This window comes from Crinia signifera, chromosome 3 (genome assembly GCF_055691185.1).
Source record: "Crinia signifera chromosome 3, ASM5569118v1, whole genome shotgun sequence".
Classification (NCBI taxonomy): Eukaryota; Metazoa; Chordata; class Amphibia; order Anura; family Myobatrachidae; genus Crinia; species Crinia signifera.
This window is the reverse complement of record NC_139219.1, coordinates 170,387,932-170,402,276: the sequence shown is the minus strand read 5'-3', so window position 1 is coordinate 170,402,276 and position 14,345 is coordinate 170,387,932. Positions and strand designations below refer to the sequence as shown.

Genomic DNA, 14,345 nt, shown 5'->3' with positions numbered 1-14,345 from the left:
TGTGTAGAATTTGGAGGGAAAAAATGGATTTATTCCATTTTAAAATAAGGCTGTAGTATAACAAAATGTCGAATACTTTTTGGATGCATTGTATATGGCTATTGAGTATGAACAAGCTCAAGAAAGAATGTTTTAACCTCTAACATATCTGCATTCATCTTTGAAAGTAAATATATGTACCCGCACCCTTCACAAATTTTGACTATCTGAACCTTTGTGTAGAAAAATAAGAAATTATATAATAAAAGATGAAGTAGGAACCTTGTTCTTCTCCTCACATCAGTTAATGTAGGTTATATAGACCTTGAGAAAATTCCTGGCAGAAACCTACTTTCTTACGTTTTAACGTTATTTTACGGAGTCTTCAAGATTGCAAACTCAATAACTACTCAGTCAAAGAAAGTCTAGTTCAGGCATGTCCAAACTGTGGCCCACCAGCTGTCCTGAAACTACACATCCCAGGGTGCCTGGTCATAGTTTTAAGAACTCCCTAATAGTAAAACTGTTACAAGGCATCATGGGACTTGTAGTTTCACAACAGCTGGAGGGGCATAGTTTGGTAATGCCTGGCCCTAGGTAAATCAGTTCAATTGAAGGAATTTTGACTTTCTTTCCTCAGTAGAAGCCGCAATGGAGGAGCTACTAGCTTGTCCAAATGAACTGAATACCAGACCAACCTGGAGCCATTATAAACATGAATTTTTATTTTTTTCTGACCATGGGTAATAGTTACCAGACAGTAGAAAAATAAGGTTGCAACATCAAGGGATCACCATACCATCTAGCTGGCTTTTGTTTTGTTGTTGTGGTACAAATAAACCCAAGCACATGGTTCAGCCTGAACACCATCATATTTATGATCTGTTGTCCCCATTTATTCACCAACTATTATAAATCTCTAAATGGCAATATCATTACCCACAATGCCGGTTGGCTGATATAGTTTGCTTTCCAATTGTTTACTAGAGGGATAAATATTGTCATGAAGCTTTTTATCAGTTCACCTCATGACCATAGATAGATTTTCAATGGTCCAGTGCAGACCAACCTGGGCTTTCCAGTGTTTATGAAACTACAAATCCACGCATGCCTTGCCGCACATTCACTATTAGAGAATGTTAAAACTGTGGCACTGCATGCTGGGGATGTGTAGTTTCACAACAGCTGGAGAGTCACAGATTGGCCAGGCCTGGTCCAAAGCACTTTTTGAGCTTTGAAGATTCAAATAAGCTACCTTTCTCCTTAGAAAGCCTTTGGCCCTCATCAGGGTAGGAGACAGGGTGGGGGGGGGGGGGGGGGGAACACCTGTACCGGGCCCCAAGCTTGTGAGGGAACCATGGTTCTGAGGGGCTCAGGGGCTGTAAGCATGGCTGCCGCAGTGCAGTGCCTAACAATGGTTTACAAAGGCACACGCCTGGATTCCGGCAAGGGTACTTGCCTGGATATCACCCCTCCGCTATTAGTGAATAATAATTGTTTATTTTATAACTATAAAAAAAAACAGTGTCAAGATGCAGTGTACTAAAAATTTCTGCTCAAGGGGGTGGCATATTGGGCCCCCCAGATATATCAGTGTATCGGGCTCCAAGATTTCTGTTGGCAGCCCTGGCCATCATTGGTGTATTGGCCAACTACATTTTTTTAAACTTACAAACTTCAAGACCACAATTGACCTATAACAGCTCTTCTGAGATTGCCAATATGTGAACACCAAACACCTAATCTCACATGACAAATACCTCCCGATATTGCTTCTTAACCACCATAGGAATGCAAGGCGGAAATATGCAGACAAGTTTAATTTTAGGTGAATTTTTTTTTTTACTACTTCATTTGTAATTTTTAAATGAAATTGTGTGAATTCAACTTCTTCAAATAGAGCCATAATAGGATACTGTGGTTGGTGGCAATTGCCTACCATTGTAGGATCAAATCATTAAGTGTGCGAATGACTATATAATATTTAGTTATGCTGCATAAGAGACACCTACTGCATAACTTTGCAAAACTACAACTGCTGGCAATAGGGGGGAGTGTGTGTGGTGGGGGTGCCATCACAGGTCAAGGCCGCCCTGCTTGTCCAGCCCCTCCTAAGGAACGCTATTTAATGTATTGTCACAGCAAGACCACAGTTTAACTGCATATGGATTTACAAGTGTATGGCAATTAACAACCCATTCACAATTCTCTCCAAGTTTAGCAAGGGGCGTCCTTCTGCTCACAGCCCACTGAAAATGCTCACATTAGCAGTCAAGTCTGAATTAGGCCATCATTAGGCCTCCTTTATGAGCTCTCATGTTTAGTAGGAGCACTTCTGAGGGTGAGGACTACAATCTCACCATGGAATCAAGAACCCACAAAAAGCAAGGAAATGGTAGACATTGCTGGCCATTCACAAATTGAGGGACAGGTGCCAGACGTTTGTGGGCCGTACGCCGGCGTTTTCTGGGAGTGCCCTGGAAAATGCAGGCGAGTATCCCCACGGCCAACGAGAGAGTTACAATACATGATAATAAAATGTTAAAAATCTGATTTTTTTTTTTTTGAGTGGCGTCATTCCATCCAATTTTGTAGTCTATGCAAGGTGTTATAACGTTACTTCTTAATGAGAAGCCACAAATAATTTTAATAATATATCTCAACACCTTGTTGTTTTTTTTTTTGCAAAGTAGATATGTTTTTCAGAGCAAAACCTTTGTCTTTTTCAAGTGCAGCTTTAAGGAGTAACGAAAGATTAAAGTATAAACACACTTGTGCAGCACAGTCAATGCCTTTTAGAAGACTAGGTAATGCAATAAAAAAAGGTTGTTACAGTGTTATGCAGAATAAAAGGTATTATAAATGGGATAAATCACGATCTACGATAAATGACTACAAGGTACAGTGCAGACGAACCATATAAAATTATAAGGCTGTAGGCCTTTCCTAAAAAATTACAGGATATCATAGATGCCCTGTAATATACACAATGATTTAAAGTAGGGGAGGTGAACGGTTCTTGATCATACATGAGATGTCTTAATGAATACTGAAATTAGTATGTCAGAGCTAACTGTTGGAACAGATATTTTATGTAAATATTCATAAAACACATACATTCATATATATGTAACACTGCGATATTGGAATACACCAACAACGCCACATATCCAGTTGGATTTGGGGGGTTAATACAAGCAAATGCAGCATACATAACACACAGCCATATTGGTACTTGTAAACACAGTTTATTTTTATAAATCTTACAGTTATTCCATCTTCATTCATCACAAACCATGATGACAAACAGTCTGAAATAAGAGTGTCATATATACAAATATACCAGTGTGTAACTGACAAATTATGAATATTAAAAGAATTCACATTTTATGACCTAAATATATATCCAGAGTGGTTAACTAAAGCCACGCCTATCCTTATTGCCCATCAGTCACTGGGCCAATCAGGACTCCCAATACTAAAGCTTCAAAAATGTATCATTGCACTGCAGAAGGGAGAGGGTGTCAAAAAGAAGATCCCATAGCTATTACTAGAACTATCCCATTACTAGCTGCTTTACCCAATGCACATGGTAGCAATTACTGTAATGGACTAAAGTAGCTAGTATAATTGAATATTCATTATTATATGCGCAGATTTGCTCATTAGGAATTTTTCTCTACCTATCATTGTTTAGCAAAAGCTTTTCCTGGTCTATTGAACATGCTCAGTAGTTATTTTATTATTTCTACATTTAGCGGGAGGACAGGAAAAAAATATTAACAGTAACAAGACAGGTGGCGCTAGGTTTATTGAAATAACAATTTCTTCAAAATACTAGAAAAGCAGAAATTTGTTTCAGTAACATGACAAATCTAAGCTGTTTATTACAATGATTTTAATTGGCTACAAAGCCAGGAAAGTAAATTAAAGCTGCTTCACTGGTAAAGCTCTTAACTGCCCAATACTGTAGTAATGACTTTCAGCCCTACTTAGCATGAATGTACTCAAAAAGCCACTGATTACGGTATCAAAGCTGTCATTCTGTAACTTGGCAGATATAAACCAGCTTTTATTAGCATAAATGAAAGATTGCTTTGAACAGCACTCAATCATATGATTCACCAAATCAAGGTAATGCTTTCAGACTCTGCATGGCAGGCAGCAGCCTAGCTAATCCAGGGGAACTGAAATTGGAGCACAATGGATGTCAACACAATACCTTCATCTCTTGCAATGATCTCACTGACATAAACAACAGAAACTCTGCATGGAGTAGAGAAAAAAAATCCCTGTCAGTGAGGTACAAATAAACAGATACCTCCACCAGCGCCGGTGAGTGAAGACACAAACGTCTAGGAATGTACAGCAGGAATAACTTCATAAATACACAACAGTTGCAAACACCACCCATGGCGCTCTCGGATGTCATGCAACATTATTGACATTATTCAACGAGGGACCATTTTTTAAAAAGGTTTTTAACCTTACTTAAATGTATATAGCAAATTGCAGTAATCTCAAGAAAAATACATTTTGTAACAAATTTATATATCTTTAGAAGGGTGTAGGATGGCGTTAAGGAAAGTTTAAGAACTATTACATAGGGGAGTATAAAAGAAAAAAAAAATCAAAAACTTACTTAAAAAAAACTTACTTAAGAAGAAGTGGTAGATGTGTCAAACAAATGCACTAATTACATGATGGTAGATTTCCTACATAAAAATAATGGGTTGAGAGGGTCAATATACAGAGTTGTAGTCAGTTATCTTCCTCCAGTTATAAAAGGTCCATTGTGTGCTTAAGACTCATGATGAGGAACAAAATAACCACGTGCTCTTGTATAGAATGTTTCCATTCCCAGCAAAATGCAATGTATTTCTGTGCAAGCCCTTTCCTTCATAGTGTGACCTTCAGTTAGTCTTATCTTGTATGTTTGCCCCACTGGCCTTTGATTTTAGTCTCTTAGCTGAAAAGCAAGAACAACAATTATTATTTCAGAAGGGGTAAAATAAACATGAACCCAGCAACAAAAAGACAAAACATATTCAATGCAAATGATACACGAGAACATAATAATACTGCTTTCACATTGCAGAAACGGGTATTGACCCTGTATTCTTAAATGGGACTTTAAAAACGGGTCTGAACCTTAAGACCTTTCACATTGCAGGTGAAAATCGTTTTAAAAAGCATTTAATACCATTCACACATTCAACCCGTTTAACCCCCAAGGGACACATTTCAAGTCATAGAAATAGCGCCATTCACATTGCCTAAAAAACGGCTTTGAAACGTGTAGGACTCTGCTTTTTAAAAGTGTTGAAATACCAGTTAACTTTAACCGGTAAATCAACTCTGGCACTTTCACATTGCAGCCTTAAACATTTTAAAATGGAAAAAAAACGGCAATATACCGTTTTAAAAGTGCAGTGTGGAAGGGGTATAAATTAGGTATAATAACAATAATAAATAAACCATATATACATTCATATAATAATGGTGTAAAGACAAATGATAGCTTATCCAGGGGAGCTGAAATGCTACATTTAGGGCCTTATTCAGACCTGATTTCAGAACTGCGCATGCATTTGGGCCACAATGCACGTGTGCGAAGCTTGCTAGCAGGAATCCTGCTACTATTTTCCTTTGCTAGCAGCTTGCATGATGATTGACAGGAAGCAGGCGTCTGGGAGTGGCAACCGGAAGTTCAATGGTAGTGTAAGGAAAACACTAGGTGTGGCAAAAAAAAAAAAAAAAAATATGGAGTAGTGAGCAGTGTAAAAATCATGTGATAGTACGCGGCTTGGGACAGGATTTGTACATCTTCACTCGGCTGCGCACAGCCATTTGCACAGTGCGCACATTCATTCAAAGGGTGGGATTTCACTATAGCACGCAGCGTCAACCTGTTCGCTGGCTGCCACACCGCAGTGATCTGGTCTGAATTAGGCCCTTAAAATTTATTTTAAAATGTTTAAATAAGCTCACAAAATCACAAGTTATTGGCTGAGCATCAGATTCCCTCTATGTAAGCAGCGGTGCTGGCACAGGCCGACTCCTAATTTCCCTCTATGGCATCTTGCCCATAACCCTTATAGGAACTAATAAAATATATTTGGCAGTTTCATTAGGAGGAAATGGGTTTATAAATGGACCACAGCCATAACAATACTAGTTCACCAAATCCCTACTGCAGTCACATGCAATCGGTCGTTTGACGGCTCATGCAACCGGCGTCATTTGAGTGGCAGTTTAGGTGCATACAATCGATTGTGAGATGACTGGTCGTATGCACCAGCTGGATTGTACGACGGATTGCGAGTCCAAAAACCACAAAGGACTGCCGGGGAGTTAAAAGGAAAGTTGGACACTATCATGATTGTAAGACAGGTCTTTCTGATGTATGGCCACCTTATGTGTCCTATAGTATAAGACGATCTACACCATTGTCGTTTATCTTTTTCCCCTTATGACCAGACACCATCAATTTGGAGGAAGGAGTACACAGAACACTACAGCCATCTCTGAGGGGTAGACATAAAGAAGATCTCAACATAGATGGACTTTGTAGGTTATGAGCGCTTTCCATACTGTGTAAAAAAGTTTGTGGTAGTATTGGTCTACAAAAGTGTATTGTGGGTATACACCATATACCCGGTTAGGATTGCAGCTCCCTGAATGCACAATATTTTTCCTAAATCCCTTTGTTTTAGCAAATATCTACTCCAACTACCGACCCAGCTCTCTCTTTCCTTTTTCCTCCAAACTTCTTGAGCGTATTTTCTATAACCGCCATACTACCTTTCTCTCCTTTCACTCCCTACTTGACCAATTCCAGTCTGGCATCCATGCTCTGTATTCCACTGAAACTGCCCCAACAAAACTCTGCAATGATCTCCATGATGCAAAATCTAAGGGCCACTACTATTTTCTTATTCTTCTCGACCTCTGTTTTTTTCCACACTGTGGATCACCCTCTCCTTCTTCAAATCCTTCACTCACTTGGTCTGTGTGATACTGCCCTCTCCTGGCTGTCCTCCTACCTCTCTGACTGTTCCTTTTTTGTATTCTCACATGACTCCAACCACACACACACACACACACACACACCACCAACAGTAGGTGTCCCGCAAGATTCTGTTATTGGTCCTCCCTTTTTCTCTCTCTATACAATTTCTTTATGTGTACTCATTAGCTCTTTTGGCTTAAAATATCATCTCTATGCTGATGGTTCTCAAATCTACCTTTCATCCCCTGACCTTTCTCCTTACTCGTGTATCCAAATGTCTACTAAATCTTCTTGGATGTCCCAGCACTTTCTTCAACATGTTTAAGACTGAGATGATCATCTTCCCACAATATCATTATCTATTGATGGCACTATTATTTCCTCTAGTCCCAAGTGCACTGTCTTGGAGTTATCCTTGATTCCTCCTTCTCCTTGAAACCACACATTTAGCACCTCTCACAAACCTGCTGTTTTTCTGCAAAAAAAATATTCCAGGATCGGACCTTCTCACACAGAAATCTACAAAGACTCTTATCCATTCTCTGGTCATCTCCAGACTGAGCTAATCTACTCCAATGTGGAATCCCTGACAAATGTCTCTGTCCACTCCAATCTACCCTTGTCCACCTCCCCTCCACTGGATTCCCTTCCATTTCAGGATTAAATTAAAACTTCTTGCATTCACTTAAAAGCTTTCACCCACTCCTTTTCCATTTACATCTCTGACCATATCTGTCTTTACACGTCCACCTGTCCTCTCCACTCTGCTACTGCATGTCTGTTCTCCTGCCAACTGATTACTTCCTCCCACTTCCAAGACTTTTCCTGTGCTGCTCCCTACCTCTGGAATTCTCTGCCTCTCGCTCAGACTCTCCACTAAACTTTAAACGGGCTCTCAGGACCCACTTCACCAAACCCAGACAAATATCACCAAAAAACTGTCTGGTCCCGGTTTACTGTCTACCCAATCTGTGTCACCCCTGTTTATCTGCCCCTCCACTATTGAATTTTAGCTCTTACAAGCAGGGCCCTCTTCCCTCGTGTGCTTTTTCGTCTCGTACTTAAACAATTTTTGATGGAACCAAATCCTGTGGTTTTCTTGAACTCTGATACTTATTACAGTGTCCTCTGCTGATGCAGCTATATGTATGTACCATTTACTTGTCCTCTATTGCTTTCAAATGTAAGTCACTGTTTATTATAATAATAAATGTATGTACGTCTGTGCTGTCCAGAACAATAAAACTACTTGTAAAATAAACTAAATATATCATTGTATACAAAAAAGGAAACGGTTTCTTCCCACTGAATTAGTTTTAAACACATTAACTTGGGCCCTCAGTGCTGTGTTACAGAGTCCATCATAAATCTTCAGTAAACCATTTCCAAATACTGATCTACTAATCTCAGGTGTGAAGGAGATATGCCTGTAGAAACAAGCTACAACAAAAGGTTTTGAAATCCATCTTAAAACAAAACTAAAAAACACACAAAGGATACCTGTCCCCATTTAAAACAAAGCATCAGTTTTGTAAGTAGATCTAAAATGTAAGATAGGTTGGCACCTGTGGTAAGTACTTACGTAATATGAGTTTGCGCTTCTTTTGTTCAGAGTGAAGAAAGCTGCTAAGATAGAAGACTATTGGCAGAAATAGGATGAATGCTGAAACTGCAATCACTGGCACAGTGTCAGTGCAGGGTAACGTACAATTGAAAGTTTTACTCCAAAGTTTGCGAGTGCTGTTCATCTGCAATAACAACAGAGAATGTATGCCTTGTACATATGTCTATCAATAAAGCATACATATGTATTTCATTGATTTAAACACTAGTAGAAATAACCATACAAAAACTTACAGCGTCTTCCAAGTCGATGCACAGAGCATTTGCATGTTCTAACGTAGTGTATAAGTCACTCAGACTGCGATAGGTGTCATTGCAATTCTGGCACACTCTGGAATAATTGTCTGGTTTTATTGGAAATTGTGGTAACTGAAATTAGACAACATAGCCGCTTGTATTTAATGCACTGTAGCAGGGTTTAATAGATAAATACAATGTTCTTAAATTGAATGCCCTACAAGTCCAGACCATATTTTAAATTATTCTTAAAATACATCATTTTTAATATTTATAAAAATGACAAATCAAAAGTTTACCTGTTTTGTACCGTTAAAACACTGGATCAAGCCATCAAGCAAATTCATAAATTTTGTGGTGCTGTTTAGTATTCCTGAGCTGTTCGTCTGTAAGCAATCTAGGGAAAATGAAGATAAATAAATTATGATGATTGTATAATATATGTAAAGGAAGAACATACATATGCCTGTTAAAGCACAGAGATATACACTATACACAATGCGTGCGCGCGCGCACACACACACACAGTGTTAGCCGATCATACTCCAATAGGTGCAGTACATTTTAGCGCATTGCTGGTGATGAGGAATACAAAAGGTCTAAACATTTATACTGGGGGGGGGGGGGGGGGGGGGGGGGTCGTTGTCGTCATCAACAACTGAGGCTCTGGTAAAACAATGATACACCTACTAAAGTGTAGCAGGGAATGCCACAAGTCTAATTAAATGGTGCCTATAAGGAGTAGCTCAACTTTCACTTGCCTGACTCCAGACAGACACATATTGGTGGTGAAAAACAGAGAGAAGTCAATTTTAAATTGATGCCTAAATTGCAGATTCAGCACACTGAGGTCAGTAACATCTGTACACCAGCATTTAATACATGTAAAGTTGGGTACACACGGGCGTGAATGACAGGTTAATAGGCGCACACATGTAAATGCACCTACTCATTTGTGACATCAGACCTGATGGTTCAGACAGTGCATATGGAGTACACTTACCCAGCCCCTGTTGCTGATACAGATGACTGGGATGGCATGGTCAGACCGCCGCCATCCCAACCACTGGTCTACTCTGATGCATATTTTCCATATTGCTATAGTATACATCAACAATACTATACACTCAAGGAAACCGCCCTCATTCTATATAACATTGCCCCACAAATAATCAATGGTGGTGAAATCTCTTAAGGGACTCTCTCTTACTAGAAGACCATGGCTACCTTGCACAATGGTATATGGTTTTAAAGGACTTAAATCGCACATAGATCTTAGTACTCATACTTTCAAAAAGAATAATCGGGCTGCAGTGCAATCTGGTGCTTGGATTCAGGTAGCTTAGGCGGCTGCAGAGTTGTCCAGGAATGGAAAACCTTTTTAAATGCCACACAAAATATCAGTACAATATTACAGGCAATACTCACTTGCACACTTGGAATTGGTCCACAGTTCATCAAAGAAATTATTGAGGGCAACTATGACTTGCACCCGATCAGATTGCAGGAGTATTGTTGTACAGCTGATAGTGCTGTTCTGCAGATTGTAGAAAATGAAACAAACACATGAAAAATCAGCAGTAGTTTAAAATTATTTAAAGTTTATTTAACCTATTGCCAACTATACTTATTCAATTAGATGAAACACAGATAAGGCACTAATGTGCAGTTTATGAACAAAACCTCTGAAAGTATACTTTTATTTTATGACATCAGTACATAGAGGAGGCACTCTGCAGTCACATGCTATAGAGGAAGACAACATTTCACCATATGATTCACTGGAAAATTGCAAAACAGAAATAGCTCATTTCATTACAAAGCATGTTCTAGGAAAAACAGCTTTGGCTGAGTTGGGAACTTAGAATGGTGCAATTTAATAAAGAATCAATCAGTATACTAATGTTAGAAATGGGAGCGCATAGGGAAGTGAACATTTTTAAATGGCTACGATGTCACAATTCAGGTGTCATTTCCCAAAATGTAGTTACATAGTAGGTAAGGCTGAATAAAGACTTGCATCCATCTAGTTCAACCTAGGTTTTAATGTATGCCTAATGTACATGCAGTTGTCAGAGAATAAGGCTGAGCATAACAGTTGATTACTGAGAGGATAGCCGTTCATTTAAAATGCTGTGCAGAACTATTCAAATATATTTAATTTACTGGGTAAAGTGGTAACAAGTATACGATAAAACCAAAGGCAAAAAAATAAAAAGTCTCAGGTGCCCAAGATTTTCCGTATTAATTGTGTTCTGCAGCTTATTACAGTTCGTTGCTATCTCATACTATAACGAAAGACATCAGGATTAGGGAAGCCAATCCCAGAGCATTTTTTCAATCCCGGAATTCGGGATTGAAAAATGCCCAATCCCGGGATTGGCTTCCCTAATTAAAAAACCCGCCCCGGCCGCCCCGCATATTTACTTACATGTGCGGTGCAGCCGGGCGGGTGGTCGGTGAAGCTGGGAGGGTGGGCGGTCCATTGCTGATGCCGGGAGGCGGCCACTTCACTTCAGGAGCCGGGCAGGGAGGTGTGCGGGCGGCTGAGCAGGCAGGCGGGCGATGACAGGACGGGGCTGCACAGCTGCTTGGCCTGCGCAGCGTGACCTCTGGCCTCGTCACGCTGTGCAGAGCCACAATGCCGGGACGGGAGTAGCCGGACAGCGTCTGAGCACTTGCTCAGATGCTGCCCGGCATTAGACTGCGCATGCGCAGTCTAATCCCGAAATCCCGGGATTGGAAACTCCAATCCCGGGATTGAAATCCCAGCGTTTTAGGGGCCAAATCCCGGGATCCCGCCGATCCCGGGATTGGCCACCCTAATCAGGATACTAGATCAGGTTATTAAGCTGGCCATACACTTGTGAAAGTGCTGGACGCATGATTTTTTCGGATCTGGCAGCACTTGCTGGGGTCGCATACACTACATTGTATGCAAAAGGAACGCATACGTTGTACCGTATGCAATCGGTCCACCCGGGAAGCTGCTGGTCAGTTCAAAGGGGAGCGCGTTGGACATCTCACCTTGGAGATATCACGCAAGTGTATGGGGGCCCTTCAGAGTAACCCCAAAATGATAGAAGCGGTGTTGGGTGGGTTCTGCTAATGCTTTTCACAATAATCTTCATAATGTAAATACACATTTCACATTTAAACAATTGACTGCAACATATTTAGTTAATAGACTTTGAGGCAGATGTACTGATACTTGGGAGAGGTAAATTTACTAAAGCTTCGGAAAAAAAAAAAATTATGTTGCCCATAGCCAGGGCCACCACTAGGAATCGCGGGGCACGGGACTGACCTTCAGTCTGACAACCCTCCTTTCCCCCAGTACTATTACGACCGCACCTGAGTACCATTACTTAACTAGCTGCGGCGGTGCATCTCCTCGGGAGCGCACAGTGAAGCCTGCAGAGCGCCGAGCCCCTCTGTGTCCTAGGCTCTGCAGGTTGCACGGTGTATTGTGCGTGCCTGGCTGGGGGGCCACGGTGCGCGGCCATGGGGTTGGCACATGCCAGTGTGGACAGCTGCCTGGACCTCTACAGAGGCCAGGGCACGGGAGAGCTGTACCCACAACACCCCCCTGTCGGCAGCCCTGCCCATAGCAAATAATTACATTCTGTTTATCATTTTCTACGTTGCAATATAGAAATGATAATAATTGGTTGCTATGGGCACCTCTTTTCATTTTAGAAGCTTTAGTAAATTCACCCTCGAGAATGATAAAGCAGAGAGAGACAAGCTACAAACCATTTAGCTGGTACTTTATCACTGTCCAATTTATCTCTTTTCGAAGACTAATGGCCCATACACAATAGAAGATTATCTTTTCAATCTCACTGGTTCAAACTGAAATCTGAAAATTTTGGGAACAAATCACAATCAACCATTTGCTTGCAAAAGCTTGGAAATGGTCAAAATCTGCGTAAATTGATTTAACTAATTTTCCTGAATGACCATTTTTGACTGCCATTTGCTCCCAAAAATTTGCAGATTTTCATTCCAACCAACCAGAATGGAAAGATAATCTTTTAGTGTGTGGGCCTTTAGTAAGTATAGCCATCTATAGCCACCTATTCCTTCCCAAGGCTCATTACATCTGCCCCCAAGTGCTTTTTGAAAAATAATTTTGTGCCCCAAAAACCCATTGCTTCTTTCAACACACCTGTAAAGGATTCCCAATCTTGTTCATGGTGGCTTTGAGCTGGAAATATTCTTTGTAGCAGTGCTGGCACAGGCGCACAGGCCAAGCTTCATTCGCCAAGCAATTGCTGAGGTCAGCACTATTGTTAGCAAACTCATGTAATACTGGGAGACAACTGGAAGGGTCCAGAAGATCCGGTGCCAAGGAATAGGGTGATAGCAGGGACAGAGAAAGCTGCTCTGCCCAAAGTGACTGGGGTATCAAGTCAGAAACCACTGACCCCTGGGTGTCATCAGGGAGCCATTGGGCACCCACACAAGCCCCACAAAGCAGCAAACACATTAGGGAAGCCGCAGCATGCATCATGCAAAGCGCACAGTACACAGGGATCAGCTCTATAAAGGAAATACTGCAACAAAGCCACACAGCTATGTGGTGTGTGCTGTACTTACTGATACACACTTCCCTGCTTAAGTTGTAACGGATACATTCATACCATACATATACTACAGTACATTATAGCACTATGCAGTCTGTACTCCTTCCATAGAGTGTACTGTTACACAGCTAACCCCCCTCTCAGGGCAGCACATTCCTCAGGTACACTTATACTGAAATGCAAAGAAACTAGAACGCTTCCTCAGCCTACACGAGAAGAGGTGCAGCTACACACAAATTGTATACTCACGGAGTTACACACAACGGTATATATACAACTAAACACACAACGTATAAGCAAACATACACCATCAGCTGCTGTTGCTGCTGCAGGGGAGTCCCTAAACCAGCACTTCCGTGTGCATAGGGGAGGGGGCGGGGCTTCCCGGGAGGTAACCCATTCACTCCCAGGCACTTTTAGTCTGCTCAGCTCATGCTCAGGCTGAGCCGACATAGCTAATACAACACACTGGTGCCCTGCCTGTGCCAGTGTATCTGAAATTCCTTAATCCCTATGTAACAACCTTTACCATAGCGATTCCTAATTTCCATGAAACAGTCCCAGGTTTATACTGACCAGTGCACATTAGTATTCTATAGGCTTAATTTTCATTATGTATTAATTTTATATTTCTGACTGTACTTTTTAGTGTAAGTGCTCTTGAGAAACATTGTAAACAAGTTTAAACATTAAAGTGTACAGAGGTTCATCTACTAGGAGTGGCTGTTAAATAACGATGCTAATGCTAAAATGTATATTTAATTATATTAAGCACTTTTTAACTCTGTTCCGGGCCGTCTATGTCCAGTACTACCTATGTACCCTGGGCCTGATTCTGGTTCACTTTCAAAAGCAAATTATCTCTCTAATGGACAACCATGCTGCACTGCAGTTGGGCAGATGTA

At 40.9% G+C, this 14,345-nt stretch overlaps 1 protein-coding gene across 1 annotated transcript; it reads right to left on the bottom strand.

Moving 5' to 3' along the window:
• Positions 1 to 3,211: 3,211 nt before the first annotated feature.
• On the bottom strand, positions 3,212 to 13,804 carry OSTM1 (osteoclastogenesis associated transmembrane protein 1). The gene is made up of 6 exons (XM_083176935.1): positions 13,023 to 13,804; positions 10,280 to 10,388; positions 9,151 to 9,248; positions 8,849 to 8,983; positions 8,574 to 8,739; positions 3,212 to 4,948 (listed from the first exon to the last, which is right to left on the bottom strand). The coding sequence occupies exons 1-6, from the start codon at positions 13,365 to 13,367 to the stop codon at positions 4,893 to 4,895; spliced, it is 909 nt and encodes a 302-aa protein (XP_083033061.1). The 5' UTR covers positions 13,368 to 13,804; the 3' UTR covers positions 3,212 to 4,892.
• Between the last annotated feature and the right edge of the window lie 541 nt (positions 13,805 to 14,345).

What these genes read in the sequence shown, in the direction of transcription:
- OSTM1 (XM_083176935.1), bottom strand. Translation starts at nt 13,367, where the DNA reads ATGATGCATGCTGCGGCTTCCCTAATGTGTTTGCTGCTTTGTGGGGCT. An exon ending in GACCAATTCCAAGTGTGCAA is followed by an intron (nt 9,249 to 10,279) that starts GTGAGTATTGCC and finishes CATTTTCCCTAG; the next exon opens with ATTGCTTACAGACGAACAGC. An exon ending in GAAGCGCAAACTCATATTAC is followed by an intron (nt 4,949 to 8,573) that starts GTAAGTACTTAC and finishes CTTGCTTTTCAG; the next exon opens with CTAAGAGACTAAAATCAAAG.